Source organism: Coregonus lavaretus (genome assembly GCF_964263955.1).
Source record: "Coregonus lavaretus genome assembly, chromosome: 3".
Taxonomy (NCBI): domain Eukaryota; kingdom Metazoa; phylum Chordata; class Actinopteri; order Salmoniformes; family Salmonidae; genus Coregonus; species Coregonus lavaretus.
In genome coordinates, this window is record NC_139990.1 from 14721119 (window position 1) to 14747720 (window position 26602).

The following is a 26602-nucleotide window of genomic DNA, read 5'->3' on the forward strand; positions in this document are numbered from 1 at the left end:
TACAGACACGCCCCCTTTAGGAGAGTCACACAAGTGCGCATCTTTTTCTCTTTGTAAGAAAACACTATAGCAAAGTCCTATATACAATGTCTGAGCCATGTTTGCATATTGATTTCACACGCATATTGCACTTTATTTTAGTGTTGTTGTTGATGAGTAATCGGGTGTTTTCATTTAAGAAAATACAAAGTGTTGTTATTCCTGATAGTGCTCTGATCGGGCGTTATATTACTCATGATCATATATGGATTCAGGAATACCAACACTTTGTATTTTCTTAAATAAACAAAAATTAACTACAGTAACTGTTGGCATTTCATTTTCCCGCTGTACCAAAACCGAACCGTGATCCCAAAACCACAATATGAACCAAATCCTTATCACAGAACCGTGGTGAACCATTACACCCCTAGCTGCCACATGAATTTAATAAAAAATAAAAATAATAAAAGATACAGAGAAAAAGGTACAGAGAAAAAGCTGATGAGATTGAAAAACTCTTCAGCTTTTGCTCAATTTTCCTCTTTATTTTGATTGTGTATATATATATAAAAAAAATGATATTGTGGTTTGTTTGCAACTGCAAAAACAATGTACGCTTTGCGTAAAAATACATGTATTACTATTCAAGCTTCACACTACTCCTCAAAGCAGCTTGTGTTTTCTCTGTAAATGTGATGCCTTTCATAAAGCAATAGACTTTGCAGTGTTTGAATGACTAGGACCTCACAACTCTCACAAACTGCACAGTTAACAATGCACAGACAATCAGAGAGACAGACGGGAAATTGGAAACAGGAAGTGGCGCAGGGTCTAATTACTTCCTGGTTCACAAGTTGAACCTGGACATGGGCTAAATCCTGGACCATGGGCTAAATCAGTGGCCCTAGAATGAGTCGTGACAATCAGCATATTTGATGCAATCCGTTTTGAAAAAGGCAATGGCTGCACAGAATGGCTAATCTTGATCACAGAATGAGTAGTTCTTTGGGATGCAAGGTGATTTGTAGTCAATCTCAAACATGCACACTGCCGAATGTCACCTTATTCCATAAAATACTTCTTAAAGCGCCAGTGTGGTATTATCTCTCGTAAGAGTGGTCACTCTTAACTCAGTTACAAACCAATAACAACAAATGTTGCACCAATAGAAAAGAAGCTATTTTACAGTACTACAGTGGATAAAAGGATGTATATTTTCAGACTGCATAATTTTTTACAGATATTGTATGCATATTATGAACATTTTACTGTTTTACCTAAATAACGGGGGAAAACAATCCTTCTCTCAATTTCATTGCAAAACCACAACGACATACTGTTTTACATTTGTTTTAGATATAACTATGTGAACATCATGAACTATAAGAATCATAGACGGATTGCAGTGTTAGTTTCACCTTGATAAAATATCAGTTGGTTACTGTATGGTGGCTGGTGGCACATTAAATGGGGAGGACGGGCTCATAGTAATGGCTGGAACGGAATCAATGGAATGGTCTCAATCTCATCAAACATCTGGTTTCCATGTGTTTGATACCATTCCATTTACTCCATTCCATTCATTATTATGAGCTGCCCTCCCCTCACCAGCCTCCTCTGAACTCTATATATACTGTCAGGGAAAAAACAATACATACTGAAAAGTTGGGCTGGACAATTTGAATAAAGACGTTATAAATGCAAGACCAGCTCTATTTCTGACGGCATCACCAACATCAGCCAAGCAAATCCACTCACTGTTAAAAGAATAACACAATGATTTACTTGTGTATTTTCATGTCTTATTGTTTAAGCAGACAAATACCAACAATTTGTTGTTCATGATGTAGTAAACGTTTATATTGGACGACAAGTCTTTGGAGAGAGAGTGAAGTTATAGTGTGTGATGTTAGTGTAATTGATTGAGAATGAGTCTGAATATTACATGTTTTGGACAGAGTGCTTTGACTTGGGTGCCCTGGAAGAAAATATAATAATTATTAATTTGGATTCTCATGATTATGACGATGATGTTTGCACTTAACGTGAATTGGATGTTGAGAATAAAGATGGTTTTGAGAAAATGTATTCTGAAGTGTTTTTTTTGTTTGTAAAATGTCATACACACACACACACACACACACACGTTCCCAAAGGACAACCTCAAAATGTCTTGTCTCATGAAAGGGAACTAACAAAAATCATTTCGATAACCAAAACAAAAAGGGTTTCAAAAGGGGATCTGAAAGACTGAAAGTTGGCAAGCAACTAAAAAGGGGTTTCAAAAAGACCCCACCATGAGTGCCCACTAAATTTACCTCAGAGAAGACAAACTAACGGCGTGAAAACACACCAATTTAGGATAGGGAGTAAAATAAATATGGAATAAAACAAACACGCGAAAACGCAAAACTCCAGCTTCTTCCTGGCTAACTAAAGTGGAATCGCTAACGTGAGGTGTAGCTTTAAATACCTGCTGGGTCAGCACAGGTGAAACACATCCTGACTAACGGGATGACTCGCCAGCGTAGGTGTAACACATACTGACCAACGAGGTGACTCCAATCAGTGCGCGCCTCAGCAAACGGGCTAACCAACCTCGAAATAGACAGAGAAACCGAAACCCGTAACACACACACACAATCCTTGGATTACGTTTTCGACAGTCAGATCTATCATATCCTTATACTGATCATGATATTGCAGTGAAGATAGTGTTTAATGATAATTCAGTTCATGAGTCAACGTGATAATTGTGCAAACGCCTCACCATCCATGAAAGGGTCAGAGCCCCTAAAAGCCTCTCTCTAGAATGAAACTGCTACAGATGTGGGATCTTAATTTGATCCGTTTCTCACAACAGGAAAATAATCCTGTAGCAACAGAAAATTTGAATTATTATGTGGATTATAATGAATGGACATTTTTGAAGGGGTTGATACATTTTTGGTTTGGGCAAATCAAGTTTGACATTTTAAAGTGGAAATTACAAACTCTAGAAGCCTTTTTAAACCTTGAATACACTACAAGTTTGCATTTCCTGTTCTGCAGGAAGTTTCCTTTAACAACAGGGGGATCAAATTAAGATCCTACACCTGTACACATTGCCAAGGCCACCATGTTCTTGTTTTTCAGCCTTTTTTTTGCCCTTTTCAAAACCATCATTAATTCAGTGCTTTGCCTCGGTCAGTATGAAACCTAAGGTTGATTCAGACCAAGCTGACATGAGATGGAGCCCAGATTTGATAGGGGTCATAACTTTCCTCATCTCAGGCATTTCATCCAGGTCTTATGAACCTACCTGAACTCCCTTATCAAATAATTTAACAGGCATAGATGGGGTTAGTTGAAAGCAGATACTTAGCATGCAGTTTGTATGTGTGGGTGTAGGTGTTTGTAGCCTATGTGTGTGTGTGTGTGCGCGTTAACCTATTTGTGTTGTTTTGTAGAAGGTGGAAGGACTAAGGATGGAAAGGGCATGGTAGACGCAGACCAGTTTCATTAATCACTCAGAGAAGTGTTGTTTTTCAAAAGGCATAGAATGAGATCCTCTGTTATCCTGTAGTGGTGTTTCGTAGTGATGTTTTAGCTTAATGTCAAAAAGGTCAGCGGTCATTCCATGTTTCACATGGGAAAGTGTAGATAATGCCAAAAATGCAAATATTACATGCAAACAACACAAATATGTGTATGTGCGTGTATACTGTGTGCATTTGTGTGTAATATGATTTGTTTGCCCTCTGACATTTATTTTGACTCTATTTAATCTCTCTGCCTGGATATTTCTGTTCATAGCAGTAATCCTCAGACAAACCAGAACAGACTAACCCTAAATGAGATGTTCCATATAAAAACCTCTAAATCCCATTCTTTCTTTATAGACTCACTCCTATTGAATTACAGAATAGAGGCTGTTTTTGTCTTTTCAAAATAAAACAATATGACCCAATTAGGTAAAGTGGAAAAGTGAATAATGTGTGACTGCAGAGAGAGAGAGAGAGAGAGAGAGAGAGAGCGAGAGAGAGCGAGAGAGAGAGAGAGAGAGAGAGAGAGAGAGAGAGAGAGAGCTGTTGCTGTGTTTTCAAATGTCAGGGTTCAGTTAGTGGAATCAGGCAGAACATTGGGCTAAAAGCTCTACAGCACCACACCATTCCTCCTTTTAAATTAACACCGAAAATACCACCTTTTATAAAAAAAAGATGGCAGGACTTGAGCAACATCAATTATGATCATTTAACTAAGTCATTCTGTTTAAATAATATTAAATAAAGCTACATTTTGATCAGTGGTTCATCTTATATAAAGGGACAGACACAGACGGCTACAGGAGCAAAAATTCACCTTGTATCTGATGTGTCCATAAAAAACTCTTATGTCAACGGTTGGTTATAAGAGCAACACTGCTCTCTGCTGATTGAAGATTGGAGCAGGCCCTGGGATGATGGCGTCATTCTAGCATATTTAGTCAATTCTAGCATATTTAGGAAGCACGTTTCTATCCAGTTTTTATGCAAGCAAAGTCATATCGTCTAAAAAAAAGTTACGACAGCTGTGATGGAAATAGGAAGGTTCGGGTGTAATTGTATAAATGCCGAAAGATCATTTGTTTGTTCGACATGGTGGGATCTTTTTATGTCTGTAAAATTAATTATGCGGGAAATGGCAGTGGAAACGCCTTTATGTGCAAATATTTATATAATAACCATCATATCGAAGTAAATTTGGGAGTCACGCGATGATATGGTGTGTGGTCCTCCCACTACGAAACCATGCAGTTTATTAGGCTACAGATTAAACAAATAATGTTAAACTTCAAAGGGTGGTGAAAGTGCAAGGTGATGGGCTTGATGCTGCTTTCCAATAAATATCGAAGGTCTTATTCTAGTGACATGATGATCGATGCTTGACTGCCGTTTGACAAATAAAAATATTATTGTTCTTATCCATAATAATCTCATCATGTAGACTAGACTACCTGCACAGTTTACCCGCACAGTATCCGCAAACTGTTGGCTAGAGCGAAGCTACCAAGACCAGAGTAGGCACATTTGCTAGTTAACGCAACAGTTTTTGTGACAAAACTATCCGTACAGTTGAAAATGCTATGGAAACACATTGAATGATAGATTTTTATTTGGTACATGAACATTTAAGAGAAAAAGTACATTTTGTGTGCACTACGTCATCACGCACTGATTTTTATCCGCAACAAGTTCATTTGGTGGAAACATACCACTGGTGGGAAAATTGCATATTTATGCTGATTCTAGAATATTCGCATGAAAATGTGTTGCCAATTGGATGGGATCCTAGCTACAGTCAATTATTAATTACATTAAATTCAAGAATTAGATTTTGTACTTTAATTGTGAAAAATGTCAGATTAAAAGCTGACTCTGCAAGTAAATTAAGTGTAAGAATTGCTATCAAGAGATAAGTCTGATTCCTTTTTATATCAATAACCAGGTTTCCATCCAATCTTTGTATGTGAGTAAAGTAGTCTACATGTCCGATAGAAAATGTCAAGACTGGCCTGATGGAAAGTATGGAGGACTAAAAGTGCCACAATTAAATAAATAAATACACCATTAAATAATTACTTAAATGTGTCATTAATTAATTAAAATTAGAATTAAATACATAAATGTGTTATTAAATGTGTCATTAATTAATTCAAATACCGATTCATTTTATGTAAAATACATATATAATAATTTCACTATTTACATTTACATTTCATGGTCCTGCGTTGGAGTGCTTCCTGAATTACTTAAAACTGTCAAACTGACCCATCAAAAGTTGGTAGGCGGAACCTAACGCCTGATTGGTTACCCTCTGCATCAAGCCAAGACAAATCAATTCCGGATAATGTCAGCAGGTCCTGCTTCTACATCCTCTGCTAAGTTTAAAATGTCTCTAACCAACTCCCTGGAAAGTTCACGGAGATCCTCCATTGTCTCTATCCAGGTTGGCTTACTCTACTTCAGACCAAAGCAATGGATCAGACTAGATTCGCGTTAGCCCCGCCCACTGACTTTGATGGGTCAGTTTGACAGTTTTAAGTAATTCATGAATCACTGCAATGCAGGATCATGAAATGTAAATGTAAATAGTGAAATAATTATATATGTATTTTACATAAAATGAATCGGTATTTGAATTAATTAATGATACATTTAATTACACATTTATGTATTTAATTCTAATTTGAATTAATTAATGACACATTTAAGTAATTATTTAATGGTGTATTTATTTATTTAATTGTGGCACTTTTAGTCCTCCATAGGAAAGGACATTTGTCAGTAAACCTTCCCAAATGACAAAACGAAATATGCTAGACAAGGTGGGATGTCAGTAAAATTAATTATGCGAGAAATGGGGGTGGAAACGCTTTTAATGTGCAAATATTAATATAATAACTATCACGCGATGACGTGTCGTCTTCCCACTAGACTTGGGAAAGCATGCAGTTTATTAGGCTACAGATTAAATAAATGATGATGAACTCCACAGGGTGGTGAAAGTGAAAGGTGATCTTGATGCTCCTTTCCAATAAATATCGAGGGTCTTATTTTCGTGACATGATGATCGATGCTTGACTGCCATTTCACAAATAAAAATATTCTTATCCATAATAATCTCATCATGTAGACTTTACCAGCACTGTCTGCGAGCTGTTGGTTAAGGTGCACGTGTCAATACCAGAGTGGGCACATTTGCTATATAACACAACTTTTTTTGTGACAAAACCATCAGCAGAGTTGAAAATGTGTTATTTGTGTGCTACCTCATCATGCACAGTCTTTTATCTGCAACAAGTCAATTTGATGGAAACATCTCTGGTGGAAAAATGGGCATATTGTTTTTATGCAGATTTTAGAATATTTGCATGAAAATCTGTTGCAAATTGGATGGAACCTAGCTAATGGGATGCAAAGTTTAATATTATTGAGGACTGGAATACTTTTGGAAACATGCTTGCTTAACATTGGCATCATGTAGAACTGTTATTCATAAGCAAGATGGTTTGCATGTGCCTACAGATACAAAATACCTGTGTTGTTACACAACCTATTGTGCATGAATGTGAAGTAGGGTTTTACATGTGTTTCGCATAATAGTTTGAAATATGAGGCTATGACGGTGTGGAGGACCATACTAGGATGTAACTAGACTGAACAAAAATATAAATGGAACTTGCAACAATTTCAAATATTTTACTGAGTTACAGTTCATATAAGGAAATCAGTTTATTGAAATAAATTAATTAGGCCCTAATCTATGGATTTCACATGACTGTGATTACAGATCTATTGGTCACAGATACCTTTAAAAAAAGATAGGGGCGTGGATCAGAAAACCAGTCAGTATCTCTCCTCATGTAGCACGACACATCTCCTTCACATAGAGTTGATCAGGCTGTTGATTGTGGCCTGTGGAATGTTGTCCCACTCCTCTTCAATGGCTGTGCGGAGTTGCTGGATATTGGCGGGAACTGGAACACGCTGTCATACTTGTCGATCCAGAGCATCCCAAACATGCTCAATGAGTGAAACGTCAGGTGAGTATGCAGGCCATGGAAGAACTGGGACATTTTCAGCTTCCAGGAATTGTGTACAGATCCTTGCGACATTGGGCTGGCCGTGCATTATCATGCTGAAACATGAGGTGATGGCGGCGGATGAATGGCACAACAATGGGCCTCAGGATCTCGTCATGGTATCTCTGTGCATTCAAATTGCCATCGATAAAATGCAATTGTGTTCATTGTCCGTAGCTTATGCCTGCCCATAACATAACCCCACCGCCACCATGGGGCACTGTTCACAACGTTGACATCAGCAAACCGCTCGCCCACACAATGCCATACACGCCATCTGCCCGGTACAGTTGAAACCAGGATTAATCTGTGAAAAACACACTTCTCCAGCATGCCAGTGGAGCATTTGCCCACTGAAGTCAGTTACGACGCCAAACTGCAGTCAGGTCAAGACCCTGGTAAAGACAACGAGCACGCAGATGAGCTTCCCTGAGACGGTTTCTGACAGTTTGTGCAGAAATTCTTCGGTTGTGCAAACCCACAGTTTCATCAGCTGTCCGGGTGGCTGGTCTCAGACGATCCCGCAGGTGAAGAAGCCGGATGTGGAGGTCCTGGGCTGGCATGGTTACACATGGTCTGCGGTTGTGAGCCGGTTGGACATACTGCCACATTTTCTAAAACAACGTTCTGCTGGATATTCCTGCAGTGAGCATGCCAATTGCACGCTCCCTCAAAACTTGAGACATCTGTGGCATTGTATTGTGACAAAACTGCACATTTTAGAGTGACCTTTTATTGTCCCCAGCACAAGTTGCACCTGTGTAATGATCATGCTGTTTAATATGCCACACCTGTCAGGTGGATGGATTATCTTGGCAAAGAAGAAATGCTTTCTCTCGCTGCTGATTGTGGCCAAACCCCAAACTATTTCTAAATGAAATACTGTGTGTCCTGAAAACAAGTTATAGGAATTAAGCTCTTCAAGTGGAAGACAATGGAACTGGATCTGTGAAGGACTCAAGCTTGTCAAGCGGAGTTCTAAATAGCTGTGAAATTTAACCTGAGTAATTGTTGCCTATGTTATTGGTTCTCAAAGTTGGCTAATCATGCTTGGACGGTGGAAAAACCTGCTAAAAAGAAATGACAACACTGTATACAGATATATTAATATTATTTATATAGGTCTTTATATATAGAAATCTATGTATACTGCAATGCTTTCAGAGAGGAGAAAACAGAGACTGACACCACAGAGTAGGTCAGCGATGGAACGATGCACATGATTGACAGAACAGAAGCACTGAGGATGATGGAGGATGAAGCGCAGGAGAGTTGGAAGAGAGAAACAAAACGTTCCGAAATCGTCAATCAACGTCATAACGGGCATTGTAATATGGAATGCCTGCAACTCAATTGATTACAGCCCTTACAGTCTCTTGGTGTTATTTATAAAAGGAAATTACAATCTCTTATGTAATATTACAATCATACTGTATTTGAATAGAATCCACCTATTTACAACACTTCATAACTATATCTGTAGTCCATGTACAAGTTTAGTGGTCCTCTGTTGAAACATTTGAGACAGTGGTATAGAGTTGCTGGTGGCGGAGTCCAACGGAATGACAAAAACATTCCTACAACGTTTCTCTCCCTTCCCACAACCACCAGCAACATGACACAATTGTGCATTAGCCTACATGCGTTTATGTATAATGCTCTTTTATGTATAGATTTTTATTTATTTCCGTGTTGTAAACCAATTGGTGCCCAGCCCAAATAGGCTTATAAGACACGATATCAAGTATGTGTGCACAAAACATTTTTACATTAAAACAAATTAAATGCATTTAACAAATAAATGCATAATCAGCACTCATAAAGTAGTTTTCACCTGTAAAATCTAATTGCGCGGTTTGATGATTTTTTAAAACCCAAACTGTCACCTAAAAATGACATTAACAATTTTATCCTTTTGACACTAATATAAAATGACTAAATTGGTTACCAACGTTAACCTTTGGCAGTTCGAATAACCTCAATGTATTTCTGACTTCCTGTCCGTTTGCTGTCCTATCGTTCAAATGGGGAGGTCTATAACAATTAAGTGATCGGACCGTGTCTGTCAATGATGGACTTCAGTTAGTTCATAACCCTACAAGAACATTTAATGATTTACAACATAAACCTCCACTTGACAATGATAGCGAGTAACACATACACACACACACACACACAACTGCTGCACCATCAGCTGAAACCGTAAGCTTGAAATAAGAGATTCCTCTATACAAATAATGACATTTAATCGAAGCTCTTCCTCAGGTGACTAGATAGGGTCACACCGAGACAGAAGTAACGTAGCAGCGTTTACCCTGATTACATAGGTCTATCTATGCTTTTACAACATTCCCCTTAATGTCATTCAACACCTATAGTTTAGAGAGGAGCGTTAAACCTCCTCTGTAGTCATTCATTGTCAGTTTACTTTAAACTAGAGGGGTTGGAGTTTAATTAACAAGGCCTAACCCCCTTTAGAGTCACCCTGTATTTTCAGGCAAAAAGCACAACATCCTTCTAGATTAGTCTGCCTACATTTATTTTATTTTATTTTTTTGTACCCCGAAGGTGTAGAACGGGGCTCTCTAACCCTGTTCCTGGAAAGCTACCTTCCTGTAAGTTTTCGCTCCCCCAGTTGTACCTAACCTATTATTAGAATAAAGTGTGCTAGATTAGGGTTGGAGCAAAAAACCTACAGGATGGTAGCTCTCCAGGAACATGGTTGGGGAACCATGGTGTAGAAGATCTAAACAAAAAGTCTAAATAATCAGTCACATATCATACTGCACCAACGATGCAAAAATACACATCTACACAATATTTATAAAAAGGTTATTCTCTAAGGGTTGTACAGTCGCAAACTTCCTACACAAACACGCACACACAGAAACAAGACAAAGAAACATAACATCTCCTGCTTGTGTCTGAACGTGTGCATTCATGGTTATTCCAACAATAGAAGCCTTTCAGCCTTACAGTACGATAACTTTGAGGTCTTAACCCTTTCCTCTCCCTCCCCTTTGACCTTGATACATTTGCCGACTACTTCCCCTTGTTTGTGAAGGACGTGATAAGAGGGTTCTCTTGGAGGTCAGGGTTCATAGTTCATTGGTGTAGCCGGTCGAGGTGTGTCAGGATGGGTGGAGAAATGGCTTTGTTGTCCACAGCCACAGGCCTCAGGTTTCTGGCCAAGTGTCCATGGTCATATTCATTAGAGCACACCTTAGCAAAAGGTTTTGCAACGGGGGGAGAAAAAAAAAAATGTCTTATTAGACAAGTTCTGGTGGTACCTCCCCATTTCAGTAAATGTTCTTCCATTTGGTGCCTAATTAATACACCCCAGGTTCAGACCTTGGTTCTGGTCTAGTGATGGACCTTGAAGGCCAGCAGCTGCTCAGAGTGCATGTTATTAAGGGCGCGCAGGTCAGGCAGTCTGAGGAGCAGCTTGGTGAATATGGCCGACTCGTTGGGGTGGTTCTTAGTGATGAGGCCCTTCAGGTGCCAGATCAGAGTCTCCTGAAGCGCCTCCACAGAGTTCACATTCTCAATCCCTGAGCGATCTAGAACACAAAAACCACAGTAGAACGTTATTAGACTTGGTTCCTATACTTTTCTCTGATTACCATTCATCCGCGTATGTCTCTATGACAGGAAGCTCAACCAACGGAGATGGATAGAAGATGTTGGTGAAGAAGGAAACACTCACTATAATACAATGTATGCTTTCAAACAACAAACATACTGTAGATAGTTACACTACTCTCTTGGTAAGGAGCCATACAGTACCATAACAACTCACAGTATTAAGTCTGTTTCTATAGGATCTATAGTGTCTATATAGTCTATTTAAAAGGGACAGGAAGAGTGAATCAAAAGGTCACAGGTCATGAGCCTACCGGCAGAGATGAGGACGACGGTGGTGAACAGGCTCATCTCCTCCTCGCTGAGGCCGAGCCCCATCAGATTTTCGCTGAAGTCCATCATGGAGGTCAGGAAGTCGCCGGCGCCCATGGCTCGTAACATCTCCACGCTGTACTTGGTACCACCCAGGAATGTCACTGTGCGGTCTTTCACGTCAAACAGCGATGCAAAACGTACCACTAGCACCTGATGAAGTGACAGCAGACACTAAGTTTGGCTGGATCAACTGCATTTCGATGAGAGCAATATCAGTTTGTTTTTTATACTGTTTTCATTCACATACACGTGAGAAAGGGGATAAGGGGTAGAGGAGAGGAGAGAAGGAGAAAAGAAGAGCCTAGGGAAGTAAGATGGAGTAAAACAATGCAATAAGAGGTTTTAATACACTGTAAGCGAGTGTTCTGAGACTGGTCTTTACCTCAAAGGTACCAGCCTTGAGCAGGCTGACCTGGTCGTGTTGGGAGAGGTCTCTGAAGCCTGGGATCCGCTTGGCAAACTCCACCACCTCCCTGACGGCCGGGGTGAAACTGTGGCTGAACTCATCCCAGATCCCATGGCCTGACTTATGGGGGTTCACATGGGGAGACGTGTTCATGGGACACAGCTGAGGATGGAGAGAGGGGAGAAGGACTTGGGTTGGAAGGAGGCACATGCAACATATCATTCATATACTTATTAAATGGTGGAAAAGGCGAGTTTCCCATACATTGTGTTAGGTTAACACAATCTGAAGGTGTGAGATCAAGTATGGTGTTCCACAGGGATCGAATCTTGGACCTCTATTATTTGTAGTTTACATTGACAATCTGCCAAATGGACAAACTGCTCTCTCAAGTGATTTGAGAAGAAAGTGCTATATAAAGTCCCCTGTAGCTCAGTTGGTAGAGCATGGCGCTTGCAACGCCAGGGTTGTGGGTTCGTTTCCCACGGGGGGCCAGTATGAAAATGTATGCACTAACTAACTGTAAGTCGCTCTGGATAAGAGCGTCTACTAAATGACTAAAATTTAAATAAATGTAGTTGATCAATATATTATATAATAGATTAGCATAAATTATAACTAAAATATATCATACAGTCATTGTCCATCTTGGACTCACCAGATGCATCCTGTAGCCACCGCTCCACAGTGGTCCAGTGTATCCTCCATGGGAGTTGGAGGTGGCCTGGCTAGTGCTGTTGTTCCCTCCATGGTGGGCGTAGGCTGGGCAGTTGCCACTAGGGGAGCTGTTGGGAAGTCTGTCTCTGCTGTAGGAACAGTGGTTCTGGATGGGGGTGGTGGGAGTACCTCTGCCGTAGGGGCAATGGCTGGGGGTGGTGGTGTGGTCCTCCTGGCGATGGTGGCTGTCAGGGCCCTGAGGCCCAGTGTTGGTGGGCCTCTCCTGAGCCTGGACGTGGACCTCAGTGGCTGTGAATGAGGCCAGGTCAGTCTGCTGGTTCTGGTTCTTCTGGTTCCAGGCCTCCTGCTGGTTCCGGTTCCTCTCCTCTATCCTCTTTCCAGTGTCACTGACGTGTTGCTGCGCCTCCGGGGAGGTCGGCTGGGCATCGGCCTGGTTGTACATGAAGGTCTCCTGGTGGGCCCGGGTCACCGAGCCAATCACCTCCTCTGACACGTGGTCTGAACCACTTGACAGAGACGCCGATATAGGGCTTGTATCCATGGCGACTGCAGACTCTGGGTGATGGCTGGGCTCCTCTGATTGGTTGGACCCGGGGGAAGCGGCGGGAGAGGTGGAGGAAGAGGCGGAGCCTAGGCCAGAGTCAACATCTTGGGGGTGGGGCTCCCCGGGGCAGGCTGGCGCCTGAAGCTGATTGGCCAGGGGGACGGGTGTGTTGCTGTGGAGCTGGCTGTGTAGCTGGCTGTTGTTGTTCATCATGTTGTTCATGGCACTCTGCATCTCTAGCAGCATGCGCTGTTTCTCACGCTTTGGGATGCGGCCGAAACGCACAGCTATTAGAGAAAGAGATAGGAGGCAACGTTTAAGCCGTGTGGACACTACACGACTTTCAAAATCCTAACGTCGCTGAGCCTCTCACATTAAACAACCATCTTTCCTGTCGTTTTTTTTGTGTTGCCAACGTAGTGGTGCGCACACTAAACAATGTGGCACAGACGGTGGTCACTCACTACAAGATCCTTCACTTGGTCGTGAGGATTCTCAATACAACGCTGTCTCACGAAAAAAATAATGTGCTTAGATTTAATGTAGCTATGAGCTGTGGCTCAAAGCAGCCTCAAACGTTAAGTCATTCAAGCTTGCCATACAGAGTTGAAATATCTAGGCAACATTTTGAATTGAATAACATTGATTGTGAACTTCAGAGCTGTAACGATTTTACACTTTGGCTTTGGTTAAAGGCAAGTACAAACGCATACTAGTAGTAGTCATGGCTCTGCTGGAGAGTCTACACATTCTGGGTGACGCAAAACAACGTCATCATCTCACTGGCTTCTTCTCTAGCGAGCCCTCATTGGTTATTGCTGATCACCGTTCTCAAAACTTGTCATTGCACATCTCACACTACAAGAGCATTACAGATTTTGTGCGATAAAGTCAAACATGTTTGAAAGTCTACTGATAATGATCAAATACTGTAAATCCTTGTTTGAAATCTAACAAACCGACTCTTTCTTCTTCATCTTCTTTTTTCTCAACTACATATTTATTGAACCCATGATAATGGTAATAAACCATGTATTATTGTGACTGGAGAGGGGATGTAGTTAAAGAAGGTAATGGGAACTTACAGTCTTTGGACATGCCGACCAGCAGACACTTCTTGAAACGACACTGCTGGCAGCGGTTCCTGTTGATCCTCATGATGGCACAGCTCTCGTTCTTCAGGCACTTCTTATACTGGATGTTCTGCTGGATGCTCCGACGGAAGAAACCCTAGAGACACACAGACAGACACATTGGTGAGTCAGAGTTTTCATTCAATTTGAATCAGTGGGCCTTTTTCTAGAGTTACATCCGAGTTGGGGGGGTTTTGCACTTTGTCCATTTGTATGCTGAAAATCTAGAAGATATTCTTTATTTTACAGTTTATTAATTATTTGATATCAAATTTGGCCATCAAAAAATGAAACCCCTAAAACAGTGTATTAGGTTGCATGATGCCTCTGGGTTTTAGAGGTCGAAGAGTTAAAAATAAGGCAGAACTATTTAAAGCAGTCCGAGTTCGATGAGGGTGGCTGATGTGATGAGTTGACCCAGTTTGGCTACCGTCCTATTATGTCATCGCACCCTTGCTCTCTCACCTTAACTATGATATTGAGGCACAACATTGATTAGGTGTGTGTGTGTGTATTCTCACCTTGCAGCCCTCACAGGCATGGACCCCGTAGTGGAATCCAGATGCAATGTCTCCACACACCTTACACAGCAGCACCAGGCCGTTGATTTCTGCAAAAACAAAGAGACAAAACATCTCATCAGCACCCATTGACGCAATACCTCTTTAAATTAAATTCAATAGACTGTATTCATCCCCAAAGCCAAGGGACAATTATTGCAATAGTAACTGAATAGACATTCAAGTTATTGCACAGTAGAGAAACCACTCACTAGTAATGCTGCATTTTGCACTGGTCTTTGCCGTAGTATGGGCCAGTGGGAGGCCTGCCGTGGTTGGCAGCGTGTCCACCACGTTGCCCTGGCGACAGCTGTGGGAGGAGTTGTGTGTCAGGGAGGAGGAGTTGTAGCTGCCGTCATTTGAGTCACTATGACATGACTCAGGGCTGGAGGAGCTGATGTAGGCTATTACACCCCCTAGTGGAGAGAGAGACATGATGATTAGGCTGATAGTTTCACTGAATTAAATATAACACATATTATACATTTTAGTCATTTAGCAGACGCTCTTATCCAGAGCGACTTACAGTTAGTGAGTGTATACATTTTCATACTGCTGTTATCTCTGTGTTTGAAAGGAATTTGAATTCATGTTGTTTCAGAACATTTTGTAGACCGAAGGGAAGGATCTGGAAACCGTACAGTCCAAAAACTATTAATCTTATTCCAAAACTAAAAAATGATTAGCATTTAATTATTCCATGTATAAAATACTGCTCGCCCTATTCACTACAACTATCAGAACTGCCCCACTCTAAACTACCATTAACAGCCTCTAGTTTCCAAGCACTCAGTTTCACTGATTCACATGTAGCAATCTAGTGACGCTGTTGTCCCCTTTTTGTCCTATGGAAACCAAATCTAATACTGATTGGATCATAGCATAAAGAGGCCAGGTTTATACTCGTCGAGCGTAGTGCCAACCCATAATTCCCTGGTGCTGCAGAGTCAGGGTTGCCATGTTTGTAGTTTTGCTGGTATTTTTGTCTACTTTGAAAACGATGTCGCGGGTGAAAATGTATTGGTCGCGGGTTGCCGGTTTTTGGGCTACTTCTAAATTGCACTGCGGCCACCATGGCAATTGTGTACTTTACCTAGAGCTGGCAAACGGATTTAATAAATAGCCTATAACTTCAGTTTATCGTTGTTGTAGCCTTGTGTTATTATGTAATTATTAATGGCCATGTTTAGTTCATGAAATTGGAAGTTATCAATTGTTATCATGGTCACAATTCTATCGCAATTTGACGATCAGCTGTTGGAATGCATTTGATTGAAGGTAAATCAGTCAGTCAGATTAGGTTTAAAGTAAAACATTAAAAACACTGTCTGTTGTTGACAAGCATAGGCCTCTTCAGTTCATATACATATTTTAATATTTAATTCAGTGATTTAAATTACGAATCCTCAGCAGGCTATTGGGCAACGGGAAGCACTTACCTCGAAATCGCCTCGCTGTTCATGTTGAATAAATTAGTCTGTCAATTTGAACTAAGCAAGCTGCTAAATCGTTAATTTTACATTTTGCCTAGGCTACTGTAGGCTATCTGACATTAGATGTAGCCCTATCAGGGGCTATAGGCTACCTGCATCTAGCTAACCAAACCATGGCAAAGTTGAATTACAATCATAAACCCAGATTTTAGTCAGTAGGCCTAGCCTGTTTATTGAAATGACAAGTCAATCTTGCAAATCGGCCATTTATAACATTATAGCATTTTTGTAGCCATTTTCTGCAGCCTGTCAACTATGCCTCTGTCTATCCCTGTTCTCTCCTCTCCGCACAGGATATACAAACGCCTCACACCGCGTGGCTGCTGCCTCTCTAACCTGGTGGTCCCTGCATGCACCACCCACGTGGAGTTCCAGGTCTCAGGCAGCCTCTGGAACTGCTGTTCTGCTGCCAACAAGGCAGAGTTCATCTCAGCCTATGCTACCCTCCAGTCCCTCGACTTCTTGGCGCTGACGGAAACATGGATTACCACTGAAAACACTGCTACTCCTACTGCTCTCTCCTTGTCTGACCATGTGTTCTCGCATACCCCGAGAGCATCTGATCAGCGGGGTGGTGGCACAGGAATCCTCATCTCTCCCAAGTGGACATTCTCTATTTTTCCCCTGACCCATCTGTCCCCCCCTACTCACAAGGCAGGCAATACGCTTGACCTCATCTTTACTAAATGCTGTTCTTCTACTAATCTCACTGCAACTCCCCTCCATGTCTCCGACCACTACTTTGTATCCTTTTCTCTCTCGCTCTCCTCCAACACTACTCACTTTGCCCCTACTCAGATGGTAATGCGCCGTCGCAACCTTCGCTCTCTCTCTCCCGCTACTCTCTCCTCTTCCATCCTATCATCTCTTCCCTCTGCTCAATCCTTCTCCATCCAATCTCCTGATTCTGCCTCCTCAACCCTCCTCTCCTCCCTTTCTGCATCCTTTGACTCTCTATGTCCCCTATCCTCCCGGCCGGCTCGGTCCTCCCCTCCAGCTCCGTGGCTTGATGACTCATTGCGAGCTCACAGAACAGGGCTCCGGGCAGCCGAGCGGAAATGGAGGAAAACTAGACTCCCTGCGGACCTGGCATCTTTTCACTCCCTCCTCTCTACATTTTCTTCATCTGTTTCTGCTGCTAAGGCCACTTTCTACCACTCTAAATTCCAAGCATCTGCCTCTAACCCCATTTTGAAAAGAAGGTTGACGACATCCGATCCTCGTTTGTTAAGTCAAATGACACTGCTGGTCCTGCTCACACTGCCCTACCCTATGCTTTGACTTCTTTCTCCCCTCTCTCTCCAGATAAAATCTTGCGACTTGTGACGGCCGGCCGCCCAACAACCTGCCCGCTTGACCCTATCCCCTCCTCTCTTCTCCAGACCATCTCCGGTGACCTTCTCCCTTACCTCACCGATCAACTAATCCTTGACCGCTGGCTATGTCCCTTCCGTCTTCAAGAGAGCGAGAGTTGCACCCCTTCTCAAAAAACCAACACTCGATCCCTCTGATGTCAACAACTACAGACCAGTATCCCTTCTTTCTTTTCTCTCCAAAACTATTGAGCGTGCCGTCTTTAGCCAACTCTCTTGCTATCTCTCTCAAAATGACCTTCTTGATCCAAACCAGTCAGGTTTCAAGACTGGTCATTCAACTGAGACTGCTCTTCTCTGTGTCACGGAGGCTCTCCGCACTGCTAAAGCTAACTCTCTCTCCTCTGCTCGTCCTTCTAGACCCGTCTGCTGCCTTTGATACTGTGAACCATCAGATCCTCCTCTCCACCCTCTCCGAGCTGGGCATCTCCGGCGCGGCTCACTCTTGGATTGCGTCCTACCTGACCGGTCGCTCCTACCAAGTGGCGTGGCGAGAAGCTGTCTCCGCACCACGTGCTCTCACCACTGGTGTCCCCCAGGGCTTCTAGGCCCTCTCCTATTCTCGCTATACACCAAGTCACTTGGCTCTGTCATATCCTCACATGGCCTCTCCTATCATTGCTACGCAGACGACACACAACTAATATTCTCCTTTCCCCCTTCTGATAACCAGGTGGCGAATCGCATCTCTGCATGTCTGGCAGACATATCAGTATGGATGACGGATCACCACCTCAAGCTGAACCTTGGCAAGACGGAGCTGCTCTTCCTCCCGGGGAAGGACTGCCCGTTCCATGATCTCACCATCACGGTTGACAACTCCGTTGTGTCCTCCTCCCAGAGTGCGAAGAGCCTTGGCGTGACCCTGGACAACACCCTGTCGTTCTCCGCTAACATCAAGGCGGTGACCCGATCCTGTAGGTTCATGCTCTACAACATTCGGAGAGTACGACCCTGCCTTACACAGGAAGCGGCACAGGTCCTAATCCAGGCACTTGTCATCTCCCGTCTGGATTACTGCAACTCGCTGTTGGCTGGGCTCCCTGCCTGTGCCATTAAACCCCTACAACTCATCCAGAATGCCGCAGCCCGTCTGGTATTCAACCTTCCCAAGTTCTCTCACGTCACCCCGCTCCTCCGCACACTACACTGGCTTCCAGTTGAAGCTCGCATCTGCTACAAGACCATGGTGCTTGCCTACGGAGCTGTGAGGGGAACGGCACCTCCGTACCTTCAGGCTCTGATCAGTCTCTACACCCAAACGAGGGAATTGCGTTCATCCACCTCTGGCCTGCTGGCTCCCCTACCTCTGCGGAAGCACAGTTCCTGCTCAGCCCAGTCAAAACTGTTCGCTGCTCTGGCACCCCAATGGTGGAACAAGCTCCCTCACGACGCCAGGACAGTGGAGTCACTCACCACCTTCCGGATAAATTTGAAACCCCACCTCTTTAAGGAATACCTGGGATAGGATAAAGTAATCCTTCTACCCCCCCCCCCTTACCCCACCCAAAAAAATAAACATTGTAAAGTGGTTATCCCACTGGCTATAAGGTGAATGCACCAATTTGTAAGTCGCTCTGGATAAGAGCGTCTGCTAAATGACGTAAATGTAAATAACGGTTTGTAGTCTTAACATCTGGCACATAATAATGGCACAATTGACAGATAATATAACATTTTTTTTGTTTGTTTAATAAGGGCGAATTATATTTTCTCTTGCGACATATTCAAATTCCTTTATTCGTCACATTAGCTCACAATTATTATTATTTTGATGGAAAACCGAATGTTGCTTTTTAGGTTGTTAGAAGTTAAATCGAGATTCCTTCTTAATTCGCTCGATAACGTTATGGGAAAAGGGTTTATTGGCTAAATGTTGCAGCACTCTTGCTGCGAAAAAAACATATTTGGCCGTTTTCAGGCCTTGTGGGCGGGTTTTGATCGTATTTTGCAATAAAGTTCAGCTAGACCTGGCAACCCTGTGCAGAGTGGCTCTCAGCCAGGAGTAGAGGCCGATCACCCGCTCAGTCACCCGCTGTTTTTTCACCCCCCTTTTTTCAAATCAGGCTGACCTGGTTTCTCTCCCTCCATTCTGGTTAGATAACACCCCTGTTTCATAATGCCAGTTTCAGCAGGGTGTGTGGAGAATAGCCTGGCTACACTGCAACTCACACACATGGCTCAAGTCGGAAGCTCATCGTCATTCAATCAAGAAGCAGGGGCAGGGCTAACATTTCCGGATTGCTTCATGAAGCAAGCAATTAATGCCTGCCAAATGTTGTGTGGCATTATAACCTAATGTGATGTGTTCATGAGTTGGTCGTTTGTAAATTCCTTGTTGATCGAACTGCATTACAGAAGAAGTTTCAGCAAATTCTAAAAGAATCTCAATGGTAAGAACATTCATAAAGCATAACTCCCGAGTGGCGCAGTGGTATAAGGCCACTAGAGATCCTGGTTCGAATCCAGGCTCTGTCGTAGCCGGCCGCGACCGGGAGACCCATGGGGCGGGGAACAATTGGCCCAGCGTCGTCCAGGGTAGGGGAGGGAATGGCCGGCAGGGATGTAGCTCAGTTGGTAAAGCATGGCGTTTGCAACGCCAGGGTTGTGGGTTCGATTCCCACGGGGGGCCAGTAAAAAATAATGTATGCACTCACTAACTGTAAGTCGCTCTGGATAAAAGCGTCTGCTAAATGACAAACCCATCCCAAATAAGGGTAACATGAATAGATGATTAGGTTGTAAAAAAAAAAAGTAAAATGTGAAACTCTTGGCCAATCAATTATAATTTTTCTAGACTGACTGATGACGTCTCTTTTTGAAACCCGCCCCTACGTGGAACGGGCATGTTTTCTTGAGAAACCCAGTGGTAGAAAACTGGGTCAGTTTACATTGCTGCAACCCTATAACTGCATGCAGTTTCACGTGTATCCACACCAACTCGCAGTGCAGAATCTTTGGCAGAATTATGCAATATTTACGTCACAGTGCTTCTCCACCAACCAGAGGACGCAGGGGGAGCATTTAAAGACGAAAGTATACACGTCCCAGCACTCCTCAACCAATCAGAGAGAGCGTATACAGAGTCGCACATGGCTAGCGACCCGTGCATGTGAGAAAAGGGACCAGCAACACTGTTCCAGCCTACTGATACTGAAATAACAACACCCTCAATAGCACTCATAACCCACTTTAACCCAGTTTGAATTAAGGCTCATTACAGTAAGAAAAATCTGACATTTATGAGCAGCTCACTGTAATCCATTTGCTTATGTTTTGATTCAAAACATCACAAAACCCTTTAAAATCAGGATACTGACAAGTAGCCTGTTGAAGCTGTAAAATTCATCTGGGTTGTGGAAGGCTGTGGTCTAATGAAATACACTATCAAGATACAATGTCACAAACAATGAATCTGTAGACACTAAAATAGGCTAGAGGCCTACACATACATCTTTATAAATTTATTGAGCAGAAGATGATCATCTTACCTGCTTTTGTAGATTCCATGTGCTCTGACTTCTGAAATCCCCTTCTTTAGACCTTTAGTCTGATGACGTGTTTATTATCTTGTTTTCAGCAACTTTTTAGGTCGCTGGTTGATCCGATTGATCAATGAATTGAAGCATTCATAAAATAGTCACCAAACGCACGTAGGCCTACTAGTTTCTGAGATGACAGCTATTGCTCAACAGAAAATGTTGCTAATCAGACTGACGTCCCAAACAATATACTTAAAGTAAAATGTATCCGATTGGTTTCAAAAACGCCCCGAATCAAACAATAGATTGTAGCCAATTTTGTCGCTACAGAATGAATCGAACGTTCGGAATTCCGTATATTTTAGTTTTCGTATAGCGCTCCAAAAAGCTATTGATGTCTCTTTTCTGAAGGCTAAAGATATATAGCATAAAAATAAGTATTTTCTCGAAGGAAACGATAGCTCTGATAGCAAAGAGTATAACGTTATCCTCTGTCAGATATTCGCTGGATGACTGTCTCTCGACTCGAGCTGCTATGCTACCATGTGACCCATTTCAGTGACTCCTCCTTCCGTAGCCTAGCGCTGGTGGCAATGGGCGAGTTCGTTTTGCATGGCCCGGTGCCCCGGGTGAGTGGAGATTTCATTTAAGGACCAATGGAATTGTCTAAAATGTACAGACTCTGCCCACCCGCGCCATGCAAAACGAACTCGCCCAATCTAACCCACTGACACACTTTTTACAAAGTGGGGGGATGGTCCGAAGCAAGGGCACTAAAGGAGAGCATCACCCCCATATGAGCATCCCACTTCAAAATTGGACTGGAGCACAGGAGGTTGGTGGCACCTTAATGTGGGAGGACGGGCTCGTGGTAATGGCTGGAGGAGAATTAATGGGATGGTATCAAATACATCAAACACATGGTTTCCAAGTGGTTGGTGCCATTCCATTTGCTCCGTCCAGCCATTATTATGAGCCATCCTCCCCTCAGCAGCCGCCACTGGACTGAGTATTTTTGCCTATAGTATAGCAGCAAAAAACAATATTTCTCCAACAAATTGAATGCACTGAAGCATAAAATCAGAAATAATGACTAGATTTTTCCCACAGATATTGAGCTCTCATGATTTCAAGAATGTAATACATCAAGCAGTTTAAAATGTTCACACATTAAAATAATATATATGCAAAATGGCATATATTATTATTATATTATCAAATGCATTCTCACATTGACAGCAAAGGCTTATTTACACAGTCCAATACATGTTTTTGAAATGTTTACATTATTTTCAACAATTTCATGTGTGTAATAGAGCTCGCCAGCTTGTAGTCCTAAAACCCGGCAATCAGTTACCTCTGGTTTGTTCAGCCATACCTATGGTGAAAATGAATTGGGAAAGAATGCTCTCTATAGAGAACAGCACACAGGCACACTTGCTAACTACTGCTACAAGTTGTAACAAACCCACCTAGGCAAGGCTTGCTATAGTATTATGGTGACCTTTGTTTCACCTCCACTAAACTGAACCCAAAACTGTTTTAATACTGTAACAATGCTGCTAACGGTCTCTTCGGTAGCCTACACTCTCACTGTGGCCTAAATTTAAACATTTAGGCCATATAGGCAATGTTAGGAGAAAAGTGATCCTCGTGTCCAAGAGGTGAGGCAGAGGCCACAGAGAGGGGAGGCAACGTGAGGGCAGAAGCATTCAGAATGCCACACACACGTAACAGCTTGTTTTTTTTACTCAGGAACGAGGGCAAAATGTTGATATTTGGGTGTAGGTCGAAACACATGCATCAAAGTAGACATCACATGAAGCAAAGCACAGCAATCACAGATCAGATCTGTATACTAGTGTTTTCATATAACTAACCAAGGAGGAAAATAATGGACTACAGTGCCTTGCAAAAGTATTCATCCCCCTTTAAGTTTTTCCTATTTTGTTGCATTACAACCTGTAATTTAAATGGATTTTTATTTGGATTTCATGTAATGGACATACACAAAATAGTCCAAATTGGTGAAGTGAAATGGAAAAAATAACTTGTTTAAAAAAATTATAATAAATAAATAACGGAAAAGTGGTGCGTGCATATGTATTCACCCCCTTTGCTATGAAGCCCCTAAATAAGATCTGGTGCAACCAATTACCTTTAGAAGTCACATAATTAGTTAAATAAAGTCCACCTGTGTGCAATTTAAGTGTCACATGATCTCAGAATATATACACCTGTTCTGAAAGGCCCCAGAGTCTGCAACACCACCAAGCAAGCGGCACCATGAAGACCAAGGAGCTCTCCAAACAGGTCAGGGACAAAGTTGTGGAGAAGTACAGATCAGGGTTGGGTTATAAAAAAATATCCGAAATTTTTAACATCCCACGGAGCACCATTAAATCCATTATTAAAAAAATGGAAAAAATATGGCACCACAACAAACCTGCAAAGAGAGGGCTGCCCACCAAAACTCACAGACCAGGCAAGGAGGGCATTAATCAGAGAGGCAACAAAGAGACCAAAGATAACCCAAAAGGAGCTGCAAAGCTCCACAGCGGAGATTGGAGTATCTGTCCATAGGACCACTTTAAGCCGTACACACCACAGAGCTGGGCTTTACGGAAGAGTGGCCAGAGAAAAGCCATTGTTTAAAGAAAAAAATAAGCAAACACGTTTGGTGTTCGCCAAAAGCCATGTGGGAGACACCCCAAACATATGGAAGAAGGTACTCTGGTCAGATGAGACTAAAATTGAGCTTTTTGGCTATCAAGGAAAACGCTATGTCTGGCGCAAACCCAACACCTCATCACCCCAAGAACACCATCCCCACAGTGAAGCATGGTGGTGGCAGCATCATGCTGTGGGGATGTTTTTCATCAGCAGGGACTGGGAAACTGGTCAGAATTTAAGGAATAATGGATGGCGCTAAATACAGGGAAATTCTTGAGGGAAACCTGTTTCAGTCTTCCAGAGATTTGAGACTGGGACGGAGGTTCACCTTCCAGCAGGACAATGACCCTAAGCATACTGCTAAAGCGACACTCGAGTCCCAGTGGAAACATTTCAATGTCTTGGAATGGCCTAGTCAAAGCCCAGACCTCAATCCAATTGAGAATCTGTGGTATGACTTAAAGATTGCTATACACCAGCGGAACCCATCCAACTTAAAGGAGCTGTAGCAGTTTTGCCTTTAAGAATGGGCAAAAATCCCAGTGACTAGATGTGCCAAGCTTATAGAGACATACCCCAAGAGACTTGCAGCTGTAATTGCTGCAAAAGGTGGCTCTACAAAGTATTGACTTTGGGGGGGTGAATAGTTATGCACGCTCAAGTTCAGTTTTTTTTGTCTTATTTCCTGTTCGTTTCACAAAAAAATATTTTGCATCTTCAAAGTGGTAGGCATGTTGTGTAAATCAAATGATACCAACCCCCCAAAAAATCAATTTTAATTCTAGGTTGTAAGGCAACAAAATAGGAAAAATGCCAAGGGGGGTGAATACTTTCGCAAGCCACTAATTGTCCTGTGTGACATCAATGAAATAGAGTAGCTGCGTGACCTTACTCTAGCATCCACTAGATATATGGGAGGTATTATATTCAACCACTCGAGGGACAAATGGAACCCCAAGAGTGGTTGAAAACCTCTCAATAACTCTGTTCCTGAATCCATGCACCTTGGTTGAACTGGGATGAACCACAATTTCTCCAGCAGTACCCTCTGTCCCAGAACAGGTCAAACTGACTCTGACATGAGCTGTTTCACTTTATTTCCCACACACTTCATTGTCAAAGTTGTCGACAAGAATAATGTGGCTACATTTTCAACCAAGGTCAGTGCAAGAACAGGGAATGAAATTTAAGTAGAATGAGGACATTCAACAATTCTCCAAGGACAATGGAAGTTCACTTAAAATACAACAGTGACACACATTGATTTGAATAAGAGAATTTGATGTTAGCTTTGCAGATTTTCTGCTTCACTTAGTTGTCTGACAGACATGGAAACCACCACCCCACCTTACCAAGCTGCCTTCTTGGGTTTGGTGCAGCCATATCCCAAGGCAGAGCTGTCCTGACCAGCTTCCATTTCCCTGGTTTCTTCTGCCACCACCCTGAAATAAATAAAGAGCAGACAAGCCCATGCCTTCCTCACCCATTCTCCAGTTTATTTTTTGGTGGAATTCTGGTCACCAGGTCATGGGTGACCTGAACACTGCAGTGCCCCCAGCTAAATGTGTGTATTAACAATGGGCCTGGGAGAAATTTCTATAAATGACCGAAACATTGTTCTCCAACTCAACCCCCTTGCTGCTCTAGCTTTTGAGACCTTTCAGTGTATTTTCTTTGAAGCCTGCATCTTTACTTAGAACTGAGTAGTGGTGCAACAGGAGGTTAAGGGAGGGTCAGTACTTCATATCGTGTTACTTTACTATTTAGCTGTAAACTTGTGCCTAACGTTGAGCAGACTAATGTGTGATATTAAGGTGTTTTTAGTCTAACTTACATCTCTTCCAGTTGAGATTTTATAATTAAACTGGCATTTAGCCCCAGTATACTACTCCATACATTCTGTCAGTTGAGTGAAAAATATATTTTATCGAATGAGAAAACAATACTTTCTATTATCTTGGAGAACAGATTTTCCCTTCTGACCTGGGACTCAAACCAGCCACCCTCCAGATCAGTGTCCTCGGGTTTTCAATCCACCCTTGTACTTGATTGATGAATTAAGGTCACTAATTAGGTAGGAACTCCCCTCAGCTGGCTGTCTAGGTCTTAATTGAAACGAATAACCTGCACACTCAGCCCCCCCCCCCCCCCCCCCCAGAATGAGTTTGACACCCCTGCTCCAGATGCTCTCCAACCCACTTCCTGGAGAGCTATCGTCCTGTATGTTTTCAGTCCAACCCCAGTTGTAACCAACCTGATTCAGCTTATCAACCAGCTATTAGTTGAAGAAAACCTACAGGACAGTTGCTCTCCAGAAAGTGTTTAGAGCCCTGCTCTCTAGGCTACCTGCCATATCAGACCTAAAAAAACATTTTTATGTGACATTTCCTGGTGATCCTGAACTATAGATTCAACACCACGAGGAGTTTCACTGTTGAGACTAGTGGTCCTCGTCTAAGTGCAGACACCCAAGCCCCCCAAGTTACTTATACTATTATCCCCCAAAACACATTGTTAAACCCATCCTAGGGATAACCTAGATCCCTCAAACTAAATTCTGGACCTCAAAGCCAGTTCCACTGTATATTTTCCCCACCATTCTTCCACTCTAATCAGGGACTGATTTAGACCTGGGTACAATGAATCAAGTAGAACAGAAAACAAGCAGGCTCCGGACTCGTAGGGTAAGAGTTGAATACCCCTGACCTAGATGTAATG

General features: G+C 42.5%; 1 protein-coding gene across 2 annotated transcripts; it reads right to left on the reverse strand.

The window, feature by feature from the left end:
- Nucleotides 1-9667: 9667 nt before the first annotated feature.
- LOC311109274 (nuclear receptor subfamily 1 group D member 2-like) lies at nucleotides 9668-21731 on the reverse strand. Of its 2 annotated transcripts, XM_084152108.1 has the most exons (9): nucleotides 21221-21731; nucleotides 15076-15279; nucleotides 14825-14913; nucleotides 14256-14400; nucleotides 12607-13457; nucleotides 11925-12110; nucleotides 11482-11692; nucleotides 10937-11145; nucleotides 9668-10807 (listed from the first exon to the last, which is right to left on the reverse strand). In XM_084152108.1, exons 1-8 carry the CDS (start codon nucleotides 21237-21239, stop codon nucleotides 10949-10951), a joined length of 1902 nt encoding a protein of 633 aa, XP_084008234.1. In that variant the 5' UTR covers nucleotides 21240-21731; the 3' UTR covers nucleotides 9668-10807; nucleotides 10937-10948. The 2 variants fall into 2 exon arrangements, with proteins under 2 accessions (XP_084008234.1, XP_084008233.1); XM_084152107.1 differs by having other exon boundaries at nucleotides 9668-11145.
- Nucleotides 21732-26602: the final 4871 nt, after the last annotated feature.

Bases quoted from the DNA above. Each gene is read 5' to 3' on its own strand.
- LOC311109274 (XM_084152108.1), bottom strand. The intron at 14,914-15,075 runs GTGAGTGGTTTC...TTGTTTTTGCAG, and splicing joins TGCAAAATGCAGCATTACTA to AAATCAACGGCCTGGTGCTG. The intron at 12,111-12,606 runs GTGAGTCCAAGA...CTCCATCCTCAG, and splicing joins GTGGCTACAGGATGCATCTG to CTGTGTCCCATGAACACGTC.